The sequence below is a fragment of the Anomaloglossus baeobatrachus genome, chromosome 12 (genome assembly GCF_048569485.1).
Source record: "Anomaloglossus baeobatrachus isolate aAnoBae1 chromosome 12, aAnoBae1.hap1, whole genome shotgun sequence".
NCBI lineage: Eukaryota > Metazoa > Chordata > Amphibia > Anura > Aromobatidae > Anomaloglossus > Anomaloglossus baeobatrachus.
The window spans coordinates 18,545,496-18,570,480 of record NC_134364.1 but is presented as its reverse complement, the minus strand read 5'-3'; the positions used below and the strand labels follow the sequence as shown (position 1 = coordinate 18,570,480).

The 24,985-nt window shown below is 56.7% G+C and overlaps 1 protein-coding gene across 1 annotated transcript in view; it reads right to left on the bottom strand.

Moving 5' to 3' along the window:
• Positions 1–24,985, bottom strand: part of CDC42BPB (CDC42 binding protein kinase beta) — a 72,165-nt gene that overhangs the window by 16,034 nt on the left and 31,146 nt on the right. The window contains 16 exon segments of the mRNA XM_075329688.1: positions 4,443–4,524; positions 4,819–4,958; positions 5,033–5,169; positions 5,432–5,537; positions 7,880–7,957; positions 8,067–8,159; positions 10,717–10,790; positions 10,874–10,968; positions 11,132–11,280; positions 20,069–20,174; positions 20,331–20,455; positions 20,675–20,780; positions 21,342–21,586; positions 21,927–22,037; positions 22,138–22,380; positions 23,210–24,852. Coding sequence (XP_075185803.1) covers positions 4,443–4,524; positions 4,819–4,958; positions 5,033–5,169; positions 5,432–5,537; positions 7,880–7,957; positions 8,067–8,159; positions 10,717–10,790; positions 10,874–10,968; positions 11,132–11,280; positions 20,069–20,174; positions 20,331–20,455; positions 20,675–20,780; positions 21,342–21,586; positions 21,927–22,037; positions 22,138–22,380; positions 23,210–24,852 — 3,533 coding nt within the window.

The following is a 24,985-nucleotide window of genomic DNA, read 5'->3' as shown; positions in this document are numbered from 1 at the left end:
CCACCAGCCACCACCAGAGGGAGCTCCCCACCAGCCACCACCAGAGGGAGCTCCCCACCAGCCACCACCAGAGGGAGCTCCCCACCAGCCACCACCAGAGGGAGCTCCCCACCAGCCACCACCAGAGGGAGCTCCCCACCAGCCACCACCAGAGGGCGCTCCCCAACAGCCACCACCAGAGGGAGCTCCTCACCAGCCACCACCAGAGGGCGCTCCCCAACAGCCACCACCAGAGGGAGCTCCTCACCAGCCACCACCAGAGGGCAGCTCCCCACCAGCCACCACCAGAGGGTGCTCCCCAACAGCCACCACCAGAGGGAGCTCCTCACCAGCCACCACCAGAGGGCAGCTCCCCACCAGCCACCACCAGAGGGTGCTCCCCACCAGCCACCACCAGAAGGAGCTCCCCACCAGCCACCACCAGAAGGAGCTCCCCACCAGCCACCACCAGAGGGTGCTCCCCACCAGCCACCACCAGAAGGAGCTCCCCACCAGCCACCACCAGAAGGAGCTCCCCACCAGCCACCACCAGAAGGAGCTCCCCACCAGCCACCACCAGAGGGAGCTCCCCAACAGCCACCACCAGAGGGAGCTCCCAACCAGCCACCACCAGAAGGAGCTCCCCACCAGCCACCACCAGAGGGAGCTCCCCACCAGCCACCACCAGAGGGAGCTCCCCACCAGCCACCACCAGAGGGAGCTCTCAACCACAGGAAGCTCCCCACCAGCCACCACCAGAGGGAGCTCCCCACCAGCCACCACCAGAGGGAGCTCCCCACCAGCCACCACCAGAGGGAGCTCCCCACCAGCCACCACCAGAGGGAGCTCCCCACCAGCCACCACCAGAGGGAGCTCCCCACCAGCCACCACCAGAGGGAGCTCCCCACCAGCCACCACCAGAGGGAGCTCCCCACCAGCCACCACCAGAGGGCGCTCCCCACCAGCCACCACCAGAGGGCGCTCCCCACCAGCCACCAGAGGGAGCTCCCCAGCAGCCACCACCAGAGGGAGCTCCCCAGCAGCCACCACCAGAGGGCGCTCCCCACCAGCCACCACCAGAGGGCAGCTCCCCACCAGCCACCACCAGAGGGCAGCTCCCCACCAGCCACCACCAGAGGGCAGCTCCCCACCAGCCACCACCAGAGGGAGCTCCCCACCAGCCACCAGAGGGCAGCTCCCCACCAGCCACCACCAGAGGGCAGCTCCCCACCAGCCACCACCAGAGGGCAGCTCCCCACCAGCCACCACCAGAGGGCGCTCCCCAACAGCCACCACCAGAGGGCGCTCCCCACCAGCCACCACCAGAAGGAGCTCCCCACCAGCCACCACCAGAAGGAGCTCCCCACCAGCCACCACCAGAAGGAGCTCCCCACCAGCCACCACCAGAGGGAGCTCCCCAACAGCCACCACCAGAGGGAGCTCCCAACCAGCCACCACCAGAAGGAGCTCCCCACCAGCCACCACCAGAGGGAGCTCCCCACCAGCCACCACCAGAGGGAGCTCCCCAGCAGCCACCACCAGAGGGAGCTCCCCACCAGCCACCACCAGAGGGAGCTCTCAACCACAGGAAGCTCCCCACCAGCCACCACCAGAGGGAGCTCCCCACCAGCCACCACCAGAGGGAGCTCCCCACCAGCCACCACCAGAGGGAGCTCCCCACCAGCCACCACCAGAGGGAGCTCCCCACCAGCCACCACCAGAGGGAGCTCCCCACCAGCCACCACCAGAGGGAGCTCCCCACCAGCCACCACCAGAGGGAGCTCCCCACCAGCCACCACCAGAGGGCGCTCCCCACCAGCCACCACCAGAGGGCGCTCCCCACCAGCCACCAGAGGGAGCTCCCCAGCAGCCACCACCAGAGGGAGCTCCCCAGCAGCCACCACCAGAGGGCGCTCCCCACCAGCCACCACCAGAGGGCAGCTCCCCACCAGCCACCACCAGAGGGCAGCTCCCCACCAGCCACCACCAGAGGGCAGCTCCCCACCAGCCACCACCAGAGGGAGCTCCCCACCAGCCACCAGAGGGCAGCTCCCCACCAGCCACCACCAGAGGGCAGCTCCCCACCAGCCACCACCAGAGGGCAGCTCCCCACCAGCCACCACCAGAGGGCGCTCCCCAACAGCCACCACCAGAGGGCGCTCCCCACCAGCCACCACCAGAGGAAGCTCCCCACCAGCCACCACCAGAGGGAGCTCCCCACCAGCCACCACCAGAGGGAGCTCCCCACCAGCCACCACCAGAGGGAGCTCCCCACCAGCCACCACCAGAGGGAGCTCCCCACCAGCCACCACCAGAGGGAGCTCCCCACCAGCCACCACCAGAGGGAGCTCCCCACCAGCCACCACCAGAGGGAGCTCCCCACCAGCCACCACCAGAGGGAGCTCCCCACCAGCCACCACCAGAGGGAGCTCCCCACCAGCCACCACCAGAGGGCAGCTCCCCACCAGCCACCACCAGAGGGAGCTCCCCACCAGCCACCACCAGAGGGAGCTCCCCACCAGCCACCACCAGAGGGAGCTCCCCACCAGCCACCACCAGAGGGAGCTCCCCACCAGCCACCACCAGAGGGCGCTCCCCACCAGCCACCACCAGAGGGAGCTCCCCAGCAGCCACCACCAGAGGGAGCTCCCCAGCAGCCACCACCAGAGGGAGCTCCCCACCAGCCACCACCAGAGGGAGCTCCCCACCAGCCACCACCAGAGGGAGCTCCCCACCAGCCACCACCAGAGGGAGCTCCCCACCAGCCACCACCAGAGGGAGCTCCCCACCAGCCACCACCAGAGGGAGCTCCCCACCAGCCACCACCAGAGGGAGCTCCCCACCAGCCACCACCAGAGGGAGCTCCCCACCAGCCACCACCAGAGGGAGCTCCCCACCAGCCACCACCAGAGGGAGCTCCCCACCAGCCACCACCAGAGGGCGCTCCCCACCAGCCACCACCAGAGGGCGCTCCCCACCAGCCACCACCAGAGGGAGCTCCCCACCAGCCACCACCAGAGGGAGCTCCCCACCAGCCACCACCAGAGGGAGCTCCCCACCAGCCACCACCAGAGGGAGCTCCCCACCAGCCACCACCAGAGGGAGCTCCCCACCAGCCACCACCAGAGGGAGCTCCCCACAAGAGGGAGCTCCCCACCAGCCACCACCAGAGGGAGCTCCCCACAAGAGGGAGCTCCCCACCAGCCACCACCAGAGGGAGCTCCCCACAAGCCACCACCAGAGGGCGCTCCCCACCAGCCACCACCAGAGGGAGCTCCCCACCAGCCACCACCAGAGGGCGCTCCCCACCAGCCACCACCAGAGGGCGCTTCCCACCAGCCACCACCAGAGGGAGCTCCCCACCAGCCACCACCAGAGGGCGCTCCCCACAAGAGGGAGCTCCCCACCAGCCACCACCAGAGGGAGCTCCCCACCAGCCACCACCAGAGGGCGTTCCCCACCAGCCACCACCAGAGGGAGCTCCCCACCAGCCACCACCAGAGGGAGCTCCCCACCAGCCACCACCAGAGGGAGCTCCCCACCAGCCAACACCAGAGGGAGCTCCCCACCAGCCAACACCAGAGGGCGCTCCCCACCAGCCACCACCAGAGGGCGCTCCCCACCAGCCACCACCAGAGGGTGCTCCCCACCAGCCACCACCAGAGGGCGCTCCCCACCAGCCACCAGAGGGAGCTCCCCACAAGCCACCACCAGAGGGACCTCCCCACAAGCCTCCACCAGAGGGAGCTCTCCACAAGCCACATTCTGCATACTGTGTGAGCTCCCTCTAGTGGAGGCTACAGGAAGTTCACTTTTTATCACTGCACTTTAAGTCTACGCACAGAAATTAAAAAAAGCAAAAAATGTTGCTCAGGGGTGAGCTGGATATTAAAGGTTTATTGAGCACCTCTGATGGCGTTTGTCTGCCGCCTGCCCTGGACGGGTGCATAATACCTGCCCGGCTTCCAATAGACCTGACAAGTAGCTGACAAACATCACAATGGAGAATGCTTTAAAAATGAGTGACCCTGGGCAGAGATATTAGGAGGTCACTGATATCAGGTCGGTGGGGGCGATCAGGAGCCACGATGGCAGCTCCCTACTCTATGTAGTGGCTGTTCTCGGTACTGCAGCTCGGCTCCAATAGAAGTGAATGTGATGAATGGCTGCGGCATATGACCTGGTGACATCTGATGGCACCGGTCCTAATAACAAGCCATCACTATCGCCTGCCTGATCCGTTCCCCTTTGATGTTGAACACCTCCTTTTCCTTTACATGTAACAGAAGGATTTCCCCATTAAGACCCCCACCCCCTAATATCAAACACCCCCCTAATACCTCTACAAGTCCAGGCTGCGCCCGGCCTGAACCTTCTTGCCAGCGAACAGCAGAACTAATGTACTTAAAGGAGCCCGATTCTCCACGCACGTGTTATCGGGAGACGGTCCGGGTGACACCTACCCTAAATATGCAGGGAATGTCCTTGCGGGTGGCGTGAATCACATCCGATGCCAAAACCGAACTCACGGAAAACTCCTCGTCTCTGATGAAGGGAAAGAAAAGAATAAGGAGCCTGAAGATCAGCGAGGGGTTAATATATATACATTTATTGTACACCCCTATGGTCTATGTGAGTGCTTTACAACCTGCAACTCTCCGGCTGTTACAAAACTACAGTTCCCAGCATGCCCCGGCAGCCGCAACTACAACTCCGTGCTGTCAGGGCATGCTGGGGGTTGTAGTTTTGGTCTGTGCACTGTCACGCTTGCTTTTTGCTCAGTTACTGTGTAACGTGCTGCTCGCTGTTATCAGCCGGAGATGAACGCGGGTCACTCACCTGAGGTCCACCACTTGGCTCGCCACCACGCCCGGCTGAGTAGACTTCCCTTCCGGCACGTCATACAGGAACAGCTTGCAGTCGCACACCACGGCGTACGCCCGCTGCCAGCCTTTCTTCACGCCCGTCGGCTTCGGAATCTGTCAAGAAAGTGGACGTTAATTTACGGGCGATGAAGTAAACAATGTGCGCTGCTCCTTTAAGTGACACTGACCCGGACGTAGCCCTTGTAGGCCGTCCCAATGCCGCGCTGCACGTCCACCCCCAGAGGACGCTTCGACTGCTCGGCCGGGATCGGGCACACTTGTGGGGAGAGGTCCTTACACGACACGTGGCACGCGAATGGACACACTGTGCCCGGGAAAAACACAACATTATGTCACATCAGATCTGGTCTATATACACTGCTCATATAGAGAGGGGCTGAAAATCTACAGAAACAGCGCCCCTCCCGGGCACAGGCCGTGCCGGATACTGCGGCATAGCTCCACTGACGTGAATAGGGCAAAGCTGCAATACTGCACACGGCCTGTGCACAGAGGGGCGCTGTATATGCAGAGAGGCAGCCATGTGCGTCTCATTGTGGAGCGATGATGCATAATTAATTACCCACCTTCACAGGAGAAGCCTTGGCGTACGAGTCCCACCATGATGGACGTGCAGTGGGAGCACTGAGTGGGGCTGGAGAAGGACTTCACGCTGAGCTGGTGAGCCTTGGGCTGAGGACACAGAGGACCGCGCTGTTAATCTGGAATCAATCCTATACATTCTGGATAAGCAGGATGCCAAAACCGTAGTGTGCCAGCCCCAGCTGCCACTAACAAGCACTCATTCCCCCTTTGAGTAAGACTTCAGATATGTGCACCGGGCTCAAAGGGACCCACGAGGCGGGCCCAAAAGGGACCCACGAGGCGGGCCCAAAAGGGACCCACGAGGCGGGCCCAAAAGGGACCCACGAGGCGGGCCCAAAAGGGACCCACGAGGCGGGCCCAAAAGGGACCCACGAGGCGGGCCCAAAAGGGACCCACGAGGCGGGCCCAAAAGGGACCCACGAGGCGGGCCCAAAAGGGACCCACGAGGCGGGCCCAAAAGGGACCCACGAGGCGGGCCCAAAAGGGACCCACGAGGCGGGCCCAAAAGGGACCCACGAGGCGGGCCCAAAAGGGACCCACGAGGCGGGCCCAAAAGGGACCCACGAGGCGGGCCCAAAAGGGACCCACGAGGCGGGCCCAAAAGGGACCCACGAGGCGGGCCCAGGCTCCCAAAGGGACCCACGAGGCGGGCCCAGGCTCCCAAAAGGGACCCACGAGGCGGGCCCAGGCTCCCAAAGGGACCCACGAGGCGGGCCCAGGCTCCCAAAGGGACCCATGAGGCGGGCCCAGGCTCCCAAAGGGACCCATGAGGCGGGCCCAGGCTCTCAAAGGGACCCATGGAGGCCCCAAGCTCACAAAAGAGACCTGCAGAGGACCCACGCTCCCACAGGGGCCCACGAGACGCCCAAGCTCTACAAGGGATTCGTTGCGGACCCAGGCTCCCATCGAGACCTGAGGCGTGGCCAGGCTTGCAAAGAGACTTACAGCACTCTTAGGCTCCCAAAATCTTCTGCAAACCAATGTGTGTGAATGCAGCCATACACTGATGAGTGCCAAGGTTATATAATAATGATGGGAAGCAGAGGAAGAGCGGCCGCCGGACGGACACATTTACAGATCACATCCTGGCCGAGGCCGTGCTGACTACACAGAGGGGCAGGAAGGCGCACCCCTCCCCTGCCACACTATATCGCTCCCCTGACAGAGGGCGAGAACATGGAGTCAGCAGAGGAAGAAGTGTGCAATCAGCTGATTTACTATCAGATATGAGCGAGCGCCGGGAACGACACCAGGACGAGGGAGCGCCGAAAACGACACCAGGACGAGGGAGCGCCGAAAACAACACCAGGACGAGGGAGCGCCGAAAACGACACCAGGACGAGGGAGCGCCGAAAACGACACCAGGATGAGGGAGCGCCGAAAACGACACCAGGACGAGGGAGCGCCGAAAACGACACCAGGACGAGGGAGCGCCGAAAACGACACCAGGACGAGGGAGCGCCGAAAACGACACCAGGACGAGCGAGCGCCGGGAACGTCACCAGGACGAGCGAGCGCCGGGAACGACACCAGGACGAGAGTGTGCCCGGAACGACACCAGGACGAGCGTGCGACCGGAACGACACCAGGACGAGCGTGCGACCGGAACGACACCAGGACGAGCGTGCGACCGGAACGACACCAGGACGAGCGTGCGACCGATACGACACCAGGACGAGCGTGCGACCGGAACGACACCAGGACGAGCGTGCGCCCGGAACGACACCAGGACGAGCGTGCGCCCGGAACGACACCAGGACGAGCGTGCGACCGGAACGACACCAGGACGAGCGTGCGACCGGAACGACACCAGGACGAGCGTGCGACCGGAACGACACCAGGACGAGCGTGCGACCGGAACGACACCAGGACGAGCGTGCGACCGGAACGACACCAGGACGAGCGTGCGACCGGAACGACACCAGGACGAGCGTGCGCCCGGAACGACACCAGGACGAGCGTGTGCCCGGAACGACACCAGGACGAGCGTGCGCCCGGAACGACACCAGGACGAGCGTGTTTCCGGAACGACACCAGGACGAGCGTGCGCCAGGAACGACACCAGGACGAGCGTGCGCCAGGAACGACACCAGGACGAGCGTGTTTCCAGAGCAACACCAGGACGAGCGTGCGCCGGGAACGACACCAGGACGAGCGTGCGCCCGGAACGACACCAGGACGAGCGTGTGCCCGGAACGACACCAGGACGAGCGTGCGCCCGGAACGACACCAGGACAACACACAATGTAATACTGAATGGCCTGTGGCGGGAGGACGGCCAGGAGGGAAAGCAGACGTTAAATGTGCACATTCTGTCAGATATAGCATGTCTCCCAGGATGCAATGCAGCTGATTGCAGTGCATTATGGGTGTTCATTTCGGCCATTTAGCAGACAGGAGGCGATATTCCCTCCTTCTGCAGTACGCACCTTTGGAGCAGAACTAGACAACGGGGTAAATGTTGGGGACGGGGCGGGCGGCGTCCGAGGCTGAGACCTGATCACCTCCTGTAATGAAAGACACAGTTATATATACATATCACACATGAGTGCGGTGTATACACACAACAAACAACAGACACAGTACACTGCAGAGACCAGCGGCGCGGCTCCTCACCTCCGGCTGCTGCTCGCGGCTAGAAGGAGCGAGAAGTGACGGGGAGACGTCCGGTTTGGGGGCGCTGATCTCCGGCTCGCTGATCATACTGGACTGTGGGAGAAAACACAACTCCTGTTACTCGGACAGTGGGGGCACAATCTGCGCGGCCCAGCGACGGCCGCGATCAGACCCAGCGACGGCCGCGATCAGACCCAGCGACGGCCGCGACCAGACCCAGCGACGGCCGCGACCAGACCCAGCGAAGGACGCGATCAGACCCAGCGACGGCCGCCATCAGACCCAGCGACGGCCGCCATCAGACCCAGCGACGGCCGCCATCAGACCCAGCGACGGCCGCCATCAGACCCAGCGACGGCCGCCATCAGACCCAGCGACGGCCGCCATCAGACCCAGCGACGGCCCCCATCAGACCCAGCGACGGCCCCCATCAGACCCAGCGACGGCCCCCATCAGACCCAGCGACGGCCCCCATCAGACCCAGCGACGGCCCCCATCAGACCCAGCGACGGCCCCCATCAGACCCAGCGACGGCCCCCATCAGACCCAGCGACGGCCCCCATCAGACCCAGCGACGGCCCCCATCAGACCCAGCGACGGCCGCCATCAGACCCAGCGAACAGATTATTTTTGTGAGCTCTGCTTTTGCTTCTATAAAATGAAAAAGTGAAAAAAAAAAAAAAAGTTCCTGGACGGAATATGTTTTACATCTGGATGTATGGAGCGGGCTCAGGAGCGGAGGGGGCACCGAACCTGACAGATGGAGGCGGTTCTACAGCTGACACCCACCTGCAACGGTCGCTCCTGATTAACCACTTAGATGCCGCTATCAATCAGAGACAGCAGCATTTAAATGGGGAGTGGTGCTGAATTAATAAAAACATGTTTAAAAATAAAAAATATATTGCATCTTTGGAAGTAAAAAGCAAATCAAAATCATTTTATAAACCTCCCAAAAAAAACCCCCAAAACACAGGAATAACTACTGGCTTGCCCTGAAAAATATACTTATATGATACCCTGCAGCAAACAAGGCATCAAACAGGAATGCTGCTGGAAAAAAATAATAATCCTCTCTCCTCCTGTACCAGTCTGTTTTGAATTGTGAATGAATGTTGTACGTATACCCCCTTTCACTTGTAAGCCGTCATGGAATAAATAGAGCTAGAAAAAAAATAATTTAATATTAATAAAATATAAATAATTCAATAAATTATATATTTTTTATATAATATATATTATATAAAAAATATATAATTTATTGATATATATATAAATATATATATTTATTTATTTTTTAAGTTAAAACATTTTTTTAAAAAGAATTCATCCAGTCCAGAAAGCGTTAAGGATCATCACATTGGACTCCCATTGTTCATAAAGAAATTGGCCATCACTTTGCAAGACAGGACTGGCCCTTTAAATGACTGCAGTCAAGAAATAAGCAGCTGCCGGTCGCCGCTGGGTTAAATAATAAATTGGTTAAAACTCAGCAAATTGGATCTTAGGAAAAGGGAAAATCTGCTAAAGTACTCATCGCCTTCTGCAAGTTGGCGCCATAAGCAATGAAGGGTTAAACAAATATTACATGAGCTACACACGGCGCCGAGGGGAGCGGGCACCGGGGGGGGCTAAATTATAGGGGTCTAGGAATTAGTGAAGATGCTTTTGGTGTAAACAAAGGTTAAAGGTCATAATGGCGGGCGGTGACGCGGGATCATGGCGGTGATCGGACTTACGTCTTCCCAGTAGGCTAGCAGAGAGGAGGTGGAGGAGGTAGATACTGGAGCCTACGAGGGACAGCACATCAGTACCCCCCGCACACACGGGACCACGGCTCACAAAAGCTTTGGGCCCGATTTGTCATCTGCGATATTTGTCATCTTTTATCTTGCGCCATTTGTTCACTTTTGCAGGCACCGCATTTACCAAAATGGCAAACGCAGCCCATGAATATTCCGAAAATAAAGAGCTGTTTATTTTTGCCTTTGAGCCCGATCGGAGAGGCGCCTGCAGCTGTTAACCTGTTACATGCCGCTTTCAATCTGACGGCATTTATCACGCGCCAGCGGAGAGGGGGGAGGAGGTGTTGTTCCAGCTCCTTTCGGCGACAAATTAAAAACGTTGCGGCTCTCGGAAAATGGTGAAAAAAAAAAAAAAAAGCAAACTTTTTCTTACAAATTTACCTAAAAATGTTTTCACTACTCAATACAAGGAAAAAAAAAATAAATAAATAATAATAAAAAAAAAAGAAAATGGAAAATAAAACAGCCTGGTCGTGAAGAGGTTAAAGGAAGCCGAATATTAACGGCGAATTTGGCACAAACTGGCTAAAAACAACCTAAAAAAAACTAGCCAAAGAAAAAAAATGCAGAACCGCGGATGATGAATCGGGCCCTTTGCTGTTTACAGATCTGCTTGCTGTCAGTGAATGGGAGCCGTCTGTTTTCTTCTCACAGCTGATGTTTTGTTACAGTTGCATCCAGTGCACAGAGCTCCTCTGCATTCACCTGCGCTGATACATTGCAGCGATGATCACAGCGCTTACACAATGTAACACACTGCAGCTGTGCAGCATGAAAACAAGAGTACTCCCATTCACTGACAGTACTCACGGGTGTTGAGGATTTGGAGGGAGCCGGGCACTCACCCGCAGGTCGTGGGGCAGGGGCGAGGTGTTGAAGTATTCGAAGATTGATTCCTGGAAGTCGGGAAGTTTAAGACCTGCATATAAAGAAAGATGGAAGATTAGGGCCAGGAAAGCCGGCGTCCCTCCTGCAGCTCCTCCGGGCAGGGGAAGCACTGACCGCCGTCATCTCGCATCTTCTCCTCCAGCTTCTTCTTCAGACTCTGCATTTCTTCCAGGAGCTCCTTGTTTTTAGCATCGGCCTCTTTTAATTTACTAAGAAGAAAAAAAATATATATATGAGTATTAATAAAAAATAGAATGGAAACTGTCAGCAAGCTGGGTGACCCAATGAGCTGCGGTAACAGTCGGCATTCAGATAAGCGGTTGCCATCCATCCCCACGCTTATCCCGCACATAATATTAACCCCTTCCTCACTTTTCGAAGGAGATGTTGGAGTCCTTGGCTTTCCGCAGCTCCTCCATCACCATCTGTTTGGCGCGGAGCTCGGCGTCCAGGGCCGACTGCAGCTCCAGCCGCGCCGACATGTCCAGCTTCTGGCTGCGCCGCACCTTCCAGAGCGGATCCTGCAAGGAACGGGAGGCCGATGAACGCCACCATCCAGGTATTCACATTTGAGGGGTCCTTTGGAGGACTACAACTCCCAGCTGCTGCCATTGCAGATGAAGCCTTAAGATCTGGATAAACCCCTCCCCCCCCCCAATTAGCGGCACCAGAGAGGTCCGGCAGCAGATTTATGGAAAGGGATCAGCATTAGGACACCACCAGCCACCGATTTAGGTCAAGCCCAACACCAGGAATGATAGGAAACGATCCTTGGAGAAGAAGATCGGGGTCCGGGAGTCAGCGCCATTAACGCTCAGGTTCCTCTCCAGAATCTCAAATCGATCACAGTAATCAAAAGAAGGGAATTTTGTTACTTACCGTAAATTCCTTTTCTTCTAGCTCCTATTGGGAGACCCAGACGATTGGGTGTATAGCACTGCCTCCGGAGGCCACACAAAGCACTACACTAAAAAGTGCAAGGCCCCTCCCCTTCTGGCTATACACCCCCAGTGGGATCACTGGCTCACCAGTTTTAGTGCAAAAGCAAGAAGGAGGAAAGCCAATAACTGGTTTAAACAAATTCACTCCGAAGTAACGTCGGAGAACTGCAAACCGTTCAACATGAACAACATGTGTACCCGAAAAACAACCAAAAATCCCGAAGGACAACAGGGCGGGTGCTGGGTCTCCCAATAGGAGCTAGAAGAAAAGGAATTTACGGTAAGTAACAAAATTCCCTTCTTCTTCGGCGCTCCATTGGGAGACCCAGACGATTGGGACGTCCAAAAGCTGTCCCTGGGTGGGTAAAGAAATACCTCATGTTAGAGCTGCAAGACAGCCCTCCCCTACGGGGAAGCAACTGCCGCCTGCAGGACTCTTCTACCTAGGCTGGCGTCCGCCGAAGCATAGGTATGCACCTGATAAGGTTTGGTGAAAGTGTGCAGACTCGACCAGGTAGCTGCCTGGCACACCTGTTGAGCCGTAGCCTGGTGTCGTAATGCCCAGGACGCACCCACGGCTCTGGTAGAATGGGCCTTCAGCCCTGATGGAACCGGAAGCCCAGCAGAACGGTAGGCTTCAAGAATTGGTTCTTTGATCCATCGAGCCAGGGTGGCTTTTGAAGCCTGCGACCCTTTGCGCTTACCAGCGACAAGGACAAAGAGTGCATACGAGCGGCGCAGGGGCGCCGTGCGGGAAATGTAGATTCTGAATGCTCTCACCAGATCCAACAAATGTAGATCCTTTTCATACCGATGAACTGCATGCGGATAAAAGGAAGGCAAAGAGATATCCTGATTAAGATGAAAAGAGGATACCACCTTAGGGAGAAACTCCTGAATGGGGCGCAGCACTACCTTGTCCTGGTGGAACACCAGGAAAGGAGCTTTGCATGACAGCGCTGCTAGTTCAGACACTCTCCGAAGAGACGTGACCGCTACCAGAAATGCCACTTTCTGTGAGAGTCGAGAAAGTGACACATCCCTCAGGGGCTCGAAAGGCGGCTTCTGGAGAGCAACAAGGACCTTGTTTAGATCCCACGGATCTAACGGCCTCCTGTACGGAGGTACAATATGACACACCCCCTGCAGGAACGTGCGCACCTTAGAAAGTCGCGCTAGACGCTTCTGAAAAAACACGGATAGTGCCGAGACTTGCCCTTTAAGGGAGCCGAGCGACAAGCCCTTTTCCAACCCAGATTGCAGGAAGGAAAGAAAGACAGGTAACGCGAATGGCCAGGGGGATACTCCTTGTGCAGAGCACCAGGATAAGAATATCTTCCACGTTCTGTGGTAGATCTTAGCAGACGTGGGCTTCCTAGCCTGTCTCATGGTGGCAACGACCCCTTGGGATAATCCTGAAGACGCTAGGATCCAGGACTCAATGGCCACACAGTCAGGTTCAGGGCCGCAGAATTCCGATGGAAAAACGGCCCTTGGGACAGTAAGTCTGGTCGGTCTGGTAGTGCCCACGGTTGGCCGACCGTGAGATGCCACAGATCCGGGTACCACGACCTCCTCGGCCAGTCTGGGGCGACGAGTATGACGCGGCCGCAATCGGATCTGATCTTGCGTAACACTCTGGGCAAGAGTGCCAGAGGTGGAAACACATAAGGGAGCCGGAACTGCGACCAATCTTGCACTAAGGCGTCTGCCGCCAGAGCTCTGTGATCGCGAGACCGCGCTATGAAGGTCGGGACCTTGTTGTTGTGCCGAGACGCCATTAGGTCGATGTCCGGCACCCCCCAGCGGCGGCAGATTTCTTGAAACACGTCCGGGTGAAGGGACCATTCCCCTGCGTCCATGCCCTGGCGACTGAGGAAGTCTGCTTCCCAGTTTTCTACGCCCGGGATGTGAACTGCGGATATGGTGGATGCTCTTTCCTCCACCCACATCAGAATCCGCCTGACTTCCTGGAAGGCTTGCCGACTGCGTGTCCCTCCTTGGTGGTTGATGTATGCCACCGCTGTGGAGTTGTCCGACTGAATTCGGATCTGCTTTCCTTCCAGCCACTGCTGGAAGGCTAATAGGGCAAGATACACTGCCCTGATTTCCAGAACATTGATCTGAAGGGTGGACTCCTGCTGAGTCCACGTCCCTTGAGCCCTGTGGTGGAGAAAAACTGCTCCCCACCCTGACAGGCTCGCGTCTGTCGTGACCACTGCCCAGGATGGGGGCAGGAATGATCTTCCCTGTGATAATGAGGTGGGAAGAAGCCACCATTGCAGAGAGTCCTTGGTCATCTGAGACAGGGAGACTGTCCTGTCTAGGGAAGTTGTCTTCCCGTCCCATTGGCGGAGAATGTCCCATTGAAGTGGGCGCAGATGAAACTGCGCGAACGGGACTGCCTCCATTGCTGCCACCATCTTCCCTAGGAAGTGCATGAGGCGCCTTAAGGGGTGCGACTGACCCTGAAGGAGAGACTGCACCCCTGTCTGTAGTGACCGCTGCTTGTCCAGCGGAAGCTTCACTATCGCTGAGAGAGTATGAAACTCCATGCCAAGATACGTTAGTGATTGAGTCGGTGCCAGGTTTGACTTTGAAAAGTTGATGATCCACCCGAAAGTCTGGAGAGTCTCCAGCGCAACATTCAGGCTGTGTTGGCATGCCTCTTGAGAGGGTGCTTTGACAAGTAGATCGTCTAAGTAAGGAATCACCGAATGTCCCTGAGAATGCAGGACTGCTACCACTGCCGCCATGACCTTGGTGAAAACCCGTGGGGCTGTCGCCAGACCAAATGGCAGAGCTACGAACTGGAGATGGTCGTCTCCTATCACGAAACGTAAAAAACGTTGGTGCTCTGTAGCAATCGGCACGTGGAGATAAGCATCCTTGATGTCTATTGATGCAAGGAAATCTCCTTGAGACATTGAGGCAATGACGGAGCGGAGGGATTCCATCCGGAACCGCCTGGCGTTCACATGCTTGTTGAGCAGCTTTAGGTCCAGAACAGGACGGAACGAGCCGTCCTTTTTTGGAACCACGAAGAGATTGGAGTAAAAACCTTGTCCTTGTTCCTGCAGAGGAACAGGGATCACCACTCCTTCTGCTCTTAGTGAGCACACCGCCTGCAGAAGGGCATTTGCTCGGTCGGGATGTGGGGAGGTTCTGAAGAACCGAGGCGGAGGATGAGAACTGAATTCTATCCTGTACCCGTGAGACAAAATGTCTGCTACCCACCGGTCTTTGACCTGTGGCAGCCAAATGTCGCAAAAGCGGGAGAGCCTGCCACCGACCGAGGATGCGGAGGGATGAGGCCGAAAGTCATGAGGCAGCCGCCTTGGAAGCGGTTCCTCCGGTTGCTTTCTTGGGGCGTGAATGAGCCCGCCAGGAATCTGAGCTCCTTTGCTCCTTCTGAGTCCCTTTGGACGAGGAGAATTGGGTCTTGCTGGAGCCTCGAAAGGACCGAAACCTCGACTGCCACCTCCTTTGTTGAGGTTTGCTCGATCTGGGCTGGGGTAAGGAGGAGTCCTTACCCTTGGACTGTTTAATGATCTCAGCCAATTGCTCACCAAACAGTCTGTCTCCAGATAGTGGCAAGCTGGTTAAACATTTCTTGGAAGCAGAATCTGCTTTCCATTCCTTTAACCACAAGGCTCTGCGCAAAACCACCGAGTTGGCAGACGCCATTGAGGTACGGCTCGTAGAGTCCAGGACAGCGTTGATAGCGTAAGTCGCAAACGCAGACATTTGCGAGGTTAGGGACGCTACTCGCGGCACTGCTGGACGTATGATAGAGTCCACCTGTGCCAGGCCAGCTGAAATAGCTTGGAGTGCCCACACGGCCGCGAATGCTGGAGCAAACGACGCGCCGATAGCTTCATAGACAGACTTTAACCAAAGGTCCATCTGTCTGTCATTGGCATCTTTAAGTGAAGCCCCATCTTCCACTGCAACTAAGGACCTAGCCGCAAGCCTGTAGATTGGGGGGTCCACCTTTGGACACTGGGTCCAGAGTTTGACCACGTCAGGGGGAAAGGGATAACGTGTATCCTTAAGACGTTTGGAGAAACGCTTGTCTGGGTAAGCATGGTGTTTCTGGACTGATTCTCTGAAGTCAGCGTGGTCCAGAAAAGTACTCAGTTTACGCTTAGGATACCGGAAATGGAACTTCTCCTGCTGTGCAGCTGCCTCCTCTGCTGAAGGGGCTGGGGGAGAAATATCCAACAGTCTATTGATGGCCGCTATAAGGTCATTTACCATAGCGTCACCATCAGGGGTATCTAGATTGAGAGCGGTGTCAGGATTAGATTCCTGATCACCCACCTCTGTCTCCTCATACAGAGCCTCGTCTCGCTGAGACCCTGACCAGTGTGATGACGGCGAGGGTCTTTCCCAGCGAGCTCGCTTAGGCTGCCTGGGACTGTCATCCGAGTCAGAGTCTTCAGCCTGTGATGCCTGGGACCCCCTTGAAGTACGGATTAGCTCCAACTGAGGGGGACCGGGGAGCATAGACACAGCAGTGTCCATGGTCTGAGAAACTGGCCTGGACTGCAAGGTTTCCAGGATTTTTGTCATAGTCACAGACATCTTATCAGCAAAAACTGCAAATTCTGTCCCCGTCACCGGGGCAGGGATCACAGGCGTCTCTGCCTGGGCCACTACTACCATAGACTCTGGCTGCCGAAGTGGCACAGGGATTGAACATTGCACACAATGGGGGTCATTGGAACCTGCCGGTAGATTAGCCCCACATGCGGCACAAGCAGTGCATACCGCCTGTGCCTTGGCACCCTTGCGTTTTGCGGATGACATGTTGTTGTCTCCTCAGAGCAATGTAGGGTATAAGCCAAGAAGCGACCGTACAGTGCAATATAAATATATATGGTACAGAGAAAAAATGCACCAAATAACACTGTGGCACTAGTGGGGCCAGCACTTATGTGCAGCTTACCGCCCGCATAAACGCGGGTGTGTGGTCGCCAGAGTCCCTTGTCTGAGTCCCCCAGAGCCTGTGTCCGTTCTCCAGCCAGACTGCATGCAGGAATGGCTGCCGGCGTCCTGTGGAGAGGGGCGGGCCCTGGGCGTGTTGAGACCAAGAGCGGGAAACTTGCGTCCCCACTGTGCCCAGTGAGAGGGCTGGAGTATGTAAATAAGACTCCAGCCCTCGGCGCTGACTATAGAACAGCGTCTCTCCCTTTCCCTGATTGACAGGGTGGGGGCGGGAACGAAGCAGAGCTAGGCCGCAAAAGCCGGGGACTAGATTTATGAGCGCTGCCGCCGTAAAAGCGCGGGCAGCGCGAGTCCCCGGCGCACTACAAGTCCCAGCCGCGCCGCCGCTCCCGGAGCGGCCGGCGCGGTAGTTCCCAAGACATAAAATCACTCAGCTAAGCTGCAGTGACTCTAACCCGAGCGCGCAGCGCTAGTGCCCCCGGCGCACTAGCACACCCAGCAAGCCTGGAGTGTGCGTGGCCTGTCTGTGCGGGGACACAGAGTACCTGAACGTTGCAGGGCCTTGTCCCTGACTGTACTCAGCTCCTCCAGCAGGGTCTCTGGGTCTGTGGATGGAGCTCGGCCTCAGGGTCTGGGGGCCGGTAAGATCCCACTTCCACAGAGCCCCTCAGGGGGATGGGGAAGGAAAGCAGCATGTGGGCTCCAGCCTCCGTACCCGCAATGGGTACCTCAACCTTACAAACCGCAAGTGGGGTGAGAAGGGAGCATGCTGGGGGCCCTATATGGGCCCTCTTTTCTTCCATCCGACATAGTCAGCAGCTGCTGCTGACTAAACAGTGGAGCTATGCGTGGATGTCTGACCTCCTTCGCACAAAGCAGAAAACTGGTGAGCCAGTGATCCCACTGGGGGTGTATAGCCAGAAGGGGAGGGGCCTTGCACTTTTTAGTGTAGTGCTTTGTGTGGCCTCCGGAGGCAGTGCTATACACCCAATCGTCTGGGTCTCCCAATGGAGCGCCGAAGAAAGTTTCTTTTCTTGGCTACAGATACAGGAGTAATGAGGCATGCAGGGAGCGCTGCTCCGGAGAAGAATCCCACCACCATCGTACACCACAGGAGGGGCGACCCCGGCACTCACCAGCCTGTCTGCACTGTACGGCGCCAGGCCCTGCGGGTACGACATCTCAGGCTACAGCAACAATCAGAACACAAGGGGTTAACGGGAAGTAACGGACACTACGTCTTACGTGATGTCTGTCTGCTGAAACACTCTGTGCTGCTGGGGACCCTGCCCCACCCCCGCTATTCACTACATTTCCATCCCCCCCAACAGAACTAATCTGATTTCCTGAAATCACATGTGCTGCTGTGGCACTCGGATCTTTATACGGGGGAATCACATGTGCTGCTGTGGCACTCGGATCTTTATATGGGGGAATCACATGTGCTGCTGTGACACTCGGATCTTTATACGGGGGAATCACATGTGCTGCTGTGGCACTCGGATCTTTATATGGGGGAATCACACGTGCTGCTGTGGCACTCGGATCTTTATATGGGGGAATCACACGTGCTGCTGTGGCACTCTGATCTTTATAAGGGGGAATCACATGTGCTGCTGTGACACTCGGATCTTTATATTGGGGGAATCACATGTGCTTCTGTGGCACTCGGATCTTTATATTGGGGGAATCACATGTGCTGCTGTGGCACTCGGATCTTTATATGGGGAAATCACATGTGCTGCTGTGGCACTCGGATCTTTATATGGGGGAATCACGTGCTGCTGTGGCACTCGGATCTTTATATGGGGGAAATCACATGTGCTGCTGTGGCACTCTGATCTTTATACAGGGAAATCACATGTGCTGCTGTGGCACTCGGATCTTTATATGGGGGAATCACATGTGCTGCTGTGGCACTCGGATCTTTATATGGGGAATCACATGTGCTGCTGTGGTACTCGGATCTTTATACGGGGGAATCACATGTGCTGCTGTGGCACTCGGATCTTTATACGGGTGAATCACGTGCTGCTGTGGCACTCGGATCTTTATACGGGTGAATCACGTGCTGCTGTGGCACTCGGATCTTTATACGGGGGAATCACATGTGCTGCTGTGGCACTCGGATCTTTATACAGGGGAATCACATGTGCTGCTGTGGCACTCGGATCTTTATACGGGGAAATCACGTGCTGCTGTGGCACTCGGATCTTTATACAGGGGAAATCACATGTGCTGCTGTGGCACTCAGATCTTTATATGGGGGAAATCACATGTGCTGCTGTGGCACTCGGATCTTTATACGGGGGAATCACATGTGCTGCTGTGGCACTCGGATCTTTATACAGGGGAATCACATGTGCTGCTGTGGCACTCGGATCTTTATACAGGGGAATCACATGTGCTGCTGTGGCACTCGGATCTTTATACAGGGGAATCACATGTGCTGCTGTGGCACTCGGATCTTTATACAGGGGAATCACATGTGCTGCTGTGGCACTCGGATCTTTATACGGGGAAATCACGTGCTGCTGTGGCACTCGGATCTTTATACAGGGGAAATCACATGTGCTGCTGTGGCACTCAGATCTTTATATGGGGGAAATCACATGTGCTGCTGTGGCACTCGGATCTTTATACGGGGGAATCACATGTGCTGCTGTGGCACTCGGATCTTTATACAGGGGAATCACATGTGCTGCTGTGGCACTCGGATCTTTATACAGGGGAATCACATGTGCTGCTGTGGCACTCGGATCTTTATACAGGGGAATCACATGTGCTGCTGTGGCACTCGGATCTTTATACGGGGAAATCACGTGCTGCTGTGGCACTCGGATCTTTATACAGGGGAAATCACATGTGCTGCTGTGGCACTCAGATCTTTATATGGGGGAAATCACATGTGCTGCTGTGGCACTCTAATCTTTATACAGGAACACAAGCTCACACGTCTCCTGAAATACTCTGCGCTGCTGGAGTCCTCACTCAGTCACTGACCATATACTTGACACCACCGCATCCACATCCAGTAGCATAAGCCCCAATTCTCTCCTGAAATACTCTGCGCTGCTGGGGAGCTGCTTGCTTCCACTCTATAACCTTCACCTGCCTCCATACAATCTTCATCATGACTGGACTGGCCACTGCTCCCACTCATCTCTTGAAATACTCTGTGCTGCTGTGAACAATCCATGCTCCCATGGCATCACATTGCGGCTGTGGCCCCTTCCTTTTCATGATTGGTGGGGGTCCGAGAGGTCAGACTCCTACTGATCAGAAACAGACGACCCATCCTAGTGCTCGGCCATCGTGTTGTAATATAGGTGTACCCCTTTAAATCTCAGGCACAACATATTTCTAAAAGGAAAAGCAGCCGCACGTCCACCGGCGACGCTTCTCTCCCAGTACTCACCAGTGTTCTAGACCCCAAACTGGAGCTCCGCAGCGTCTCCAGCTCTTCCGTCATCTTAGAGGCCAACGCCTGCAGGTACCCGCGTGCGTCCTTCTCATCACTCACCCTGGGAAACAAGAGGTTAAAGTAGATACAGGGTGAACAAACGCTGGGCGGGATAATAAAACCGCCACATGTCACATGAGCGTTACATCCGAGTATTAGCTACTTGGAGAAGTTAGCTACTTCCGGGAGGCGACGCTTCCTCGCCCGGGTCACGTACCACTGGATGATCTCGGAGATCTGAGCCTCCCAGTGAGCCACAGACTCCTTCTTGGTCGTCAGATCTTGCAGCTCATCCTCCATTTGTCTGTTTTGTGCCGTTAGTTTATCCACAAAGGAGCACAGCTGGAAAAACGAGAGCAAGAAATGGGGTGAGCAATTGGGGGTTAGCCCCGATATAAGGGACCCTGTGCAAAAAGCATTACATCTGGAGTGGAAGCCAGTAGCAAGAGCTCAATGTCTCCGCAGCGCCACCACAGGGGATATGAGGTATTACACAGCTTGGGTGTAATGGGTCTTTTGAACGTGGGTTAACCCTTTCATCTGCGTGTGGGTTTATCTTACCCTCTCGGTCTCGGTGGAAAGCTTCTTGTTCTCCTCCAGTAGGAGGCTTCGCTCTCGTTCGTACTTTTCCTTCACCGTTCCTACGGCTTCCTCCATCTCCGTTTGCCTGGAAAGCGAAGAAGAATAAGACGACTGATGATGCAAAGGACCAAACTAAGCCGTATTAGAAAAGCCACGTATCACTGGCCCACCAGGGCTCGCTTAGAAACATGTAACTGCGGCCCCCATTAATACAGGAGAGCGGCGCAGATGACGGCCAGGAGGGGAGCGGCGCAGATGACGGCCAGGAGGGGAGCGGCGCAGATGACGGCCAGGAGGGGAGCGGCGCAGATGACGGCCAGGAGGGGAGCGGCGCAGATGACAGCCAGGAGGAGAGCGGCACAGATGACGGCCAGGAGGAGAGCGGCACAGATGACGGCCAGGAGGAGAGCGGCGCAGATGACGGCCAGGAGGGGAGCGGCGCAGATGACGGCCAGGAGGGGAGCGGCGCAGATGACGGCCAGGAGGAGAGCGGCGCAGATGACGGCCAGGAGGAGAGCGGCGCAGATGACGGCCAGGAGGAGTGGTGATCCCCACCGATTGTCTGTGTCCTGGCAGTTATCTGTGAGCACACTGCCATCAGCGCTGCTCCCCCCACGGCGTGCACCCCCCATCTCGTCAGTCTCACCTCTCCCGCTTGGCTTTCTCCAGCTTATCCCTCAACATGAGGATCTCCTTCTGCAGGGCGAGCTGCTGGCTCTCGGAGTCGTGGATCCCCTTCCGTATGTTCTTTAATTCTAAGGAGTGGGACGTCTCCCGCCGCAGTAACTCCTCCTCGTAGTACAGGATCTTCTTCTCCAGCTCGGACCTGACTTTGGACAGCTCCTGCTGGTGCTCCAGTGTCGCCCCCGGGGTGCGACCTCCCTGCTTCAACTGAACACAAGAGAACCCAGTGTAAAAAATGTGAAAACCCTGCGTGTCCTCCGATATGGATAGCCCCCCCTATATTATCAGATCAGTGGGGTCCATCGCTCGGCACCAGCTGTTTACAGGTCCATGGGGTCGGATGTGCACCTTGTACAGTGGCGGGACTGACCGGCTCCGTGCGCTGTGTGGTGGTTGCAGTGAATGTGATTGAGCTGTAGGTTGGTAAAGCACGGCCACTACATGGCGTTTCAGCTCCGTGTATTGTTGCTGATGATCAGTGGGGGGTGCCGGGACCCCCACTAGTCTCACTATCCAGGGGGCAATCAACTGACAACTGATCCGCTACCTTCAGAGCCTCCAGTTCACTCTCCAGTTGCTTGGAAAAGTTGTCGCTGTGTTCCCGCAATTTGCGCTCCTTCGAGGCCTCGGCGCTGGCGCCTTCAAGTTGGGCTTCCAGCTGAAAAATTAAGAGGGGCAATGTATAAGCAAAAGCTGTTCGCCTGTCGAGACCCCCTCTCTCACCAGGACCACCACCTGCCCCCCCCGAGCCCCGTCACCTCTTTTCTGGCCTTCTCAGATTTGCGCAGCTCCTGCCGCGTGGAGTCCAGCTTTTGCATAACGGCCTCCAGTTCCTCCTCCTTGTCGCGGAGCTGGCGGGAAAGCTTCTGCTTCTGGGAGCGCAGGCTCGCCATCTCGTCGTTGAGCTCGGAGAACTCGTGCAGGGCGAACTTCCTCTGCTGGTGCGCGTCCTTCAGCTCCTTGGTCTGAGCCTTCAGCCGCTCCTGGGCCTCGCAGTGTTGCTGCGGATGGAGAAAGGAACAGAAGGTTATCCCCTAAATAACGCAGCAGTAGCCCCTTATACTGGCTGCAGCCGCTACAACCGCTCATATAAAAACATGATCAAACTGTGACAAACCCTCCCTGCTTTACACTGCTGGCTGTATTTAACAACGGTACAAGTGAGATTAATGCTGCATTTCTTACATGATCCTTTTTGGGACAATAAAATGCATTTTGATACACTCCAGCTCAAAAAAAACCCCCAGGCCGGCAACTGATCCCCGTCCCCCAGATCAGTGCAAAAAGGCAGCAAATAAATGAGCGTGCTCGGCGTGTAGCAGATACGTGAGCGTGCTCGGTGTGTAGCAGATACATGAGCGTGCTCGGTGTGTAGCAGATACGTGACCGTGCTCGGCGTGTAGCAGATACATGAGCGTGCTCGGTGTGTAGCAGATACATGAGCGTGCTCGGTGTGTAGCAGATACATGAGCGTGCTCGGCGTGTAGCAGATACAGGAGCGTGCTCGGCGTGTAGCAGATACAGGAGCGTGCTCGGCGTGTAGCAGATACATGAGCGTGCTCGGCGTGTAGCAGATACGTGAGCGTGCTCGGTGTGTAGCAGATACGTGAGCGTGCTCGGTGTGTAGCAGATACGTGAGCGTGCACGGCATGTACCAGATACGTGAGCGTGCTCGGTGTGTAGCAGATACAGGAGCGTGCTCGGCGTGTAGCAGATACATGAGCGTGCTCGGCGTGTAGCAGATACGTGAGCGTGCTCGGTGTGTAGCAGATACGTGAGCGTGCACAGTGTGTAGCAGATACCTGAGCGTGCTCGGTGTGTAGCAGATACATGAGCGTGCTCGGCGTGTAGCAGATACATGAGCGTGCTCGGCGTGTAGCAGATACATGAGCGTGCTCGGCGTGTAGCAGATACATGAGCGTGCTCGGCGTGTAGCAGATACATGAGCGTGCTCGGCGTGTAGCAGATACATGAGCGTGCTCGGCGTGTAGCAGATACATGAGCTTGCACAATGTGTAGCAGATACATGAGCGTGCTCGGCGTGTAGCAGATACATGAGCGTGCTCGGTGTGCAGCAGATACATGAGCTTGCACAGTGTGCAGCAGATACATGAGCTTGCACAGTGTGTAGCAGATACATGAGCGTGCTCGGTGTGTAGCAGATACATGAGCGTGCTCGGCGTGTAGCAGATACATGAGCGTGCTCGGCGTGTAGCAGATACATGAGCGTGCTCGGCGTGTAGCAGATACATGAGCGTGCTCGGCGTGTAGCAGATACATGAGCGTGCTCGGTGTGCAGCAGATACATGAGCTTGCACAGTGTGCAGCAGATACGTGAGCGTGCTCGGCGTGTAGCAGATACGTGAGCGTGCTCGGCGTGTAGCAGATACTGAGCGTGCTCGGCGGTGTAGCAGATACATGAGCGTGCTCGGCGTGTAGCAGATACATGAGCGTGCTCGGCGTGTAGCAGATACATGAGCGTGCTCGGCGTGTAGCAGATACATGAGCGTGCTCGGCGTGTAGCAGATACATGAGCGTGCTCGGCGTGTAGCAGATACATGAGCGTGCTCGGCGTGTAGCAGATACATGAGCGTGCTCGGGCTGTAGCAGATACATGAGCGTGCTCGGCGTGTAGCAGATACATGAGCGTGCTCGGCGTGTAGCAGATACATGAGCGTGCTCGGCGTGTAGCAGATACATGAGCGTGCTCGGCGTGTAGCAGATACATGAGCGTGCTCGGCGTGTAGCAGATACATGAGCGTGCTCGCGTGCAGCAGATACATGAGCGTGCTCGGTGTGTAGCAGATACATGAGAGTGCTCGGTGTGTAGCAGATATGCTCGGCGTGTAGCAGATACATGAGCGTGCTCGGCGTGTAGCAGATACATGAGCGTGCTCGGCGTGTAGCAGATACATGAGCGTGCTCGGCGTGTAGCAGATACATGAGCGTGCTCGGCGTGTAGCAGATACATGAGCGTGCTCGGCGTGTAGCAGATACATGAGCGTGCTCGCGGTGTAGCAGATACATGAGCGTGCTCGGCGTGTAGCAGATACATGAGCGTGCTCGGCGTGTAGCAGATACATGAGCGTGCTCGGCGTGTAGCAGATACATGAGCGTGCTCGGCGTGTAGCAGATACATGAGCGTGCTCGGCGTGTAGCAAATACATGAGCGTGCTCGGCGTTGTAGCAGATACATGAGCGTGCTCGGTGTGTAGCAGATACATGAGCGTGCTCGGCGTGCAGCAGATACATGAGCGTGCTCGGCGTGTAGCAGATACATGAGCGTGCTCGGCGTGTAGCAGATACATGAGTGTGCTCGGTGTGTAGCAGATACATGAGCGTGCTCGGCGTGTAGCAGATACATGAGCGTGCTCGGCGTGTAGCAGATACATGAGCGTGCTCGGTGTGTAGCAGATACATGAGCGTGCTCGGCGTGTAGCAGATCTGCACATATCGCTGCTGTTTGCGGCAGACTTTTCGGATCAGGCAGATTGGGCTTTATGGCTGCAGAAATCTCGGATCGGTGGGAAATTCCAGCGCACCGCCCACCACATTTCTTCTTGTAAAATCAATGGGACTGCGCCAAGATGGGAGAACAAAGATGCG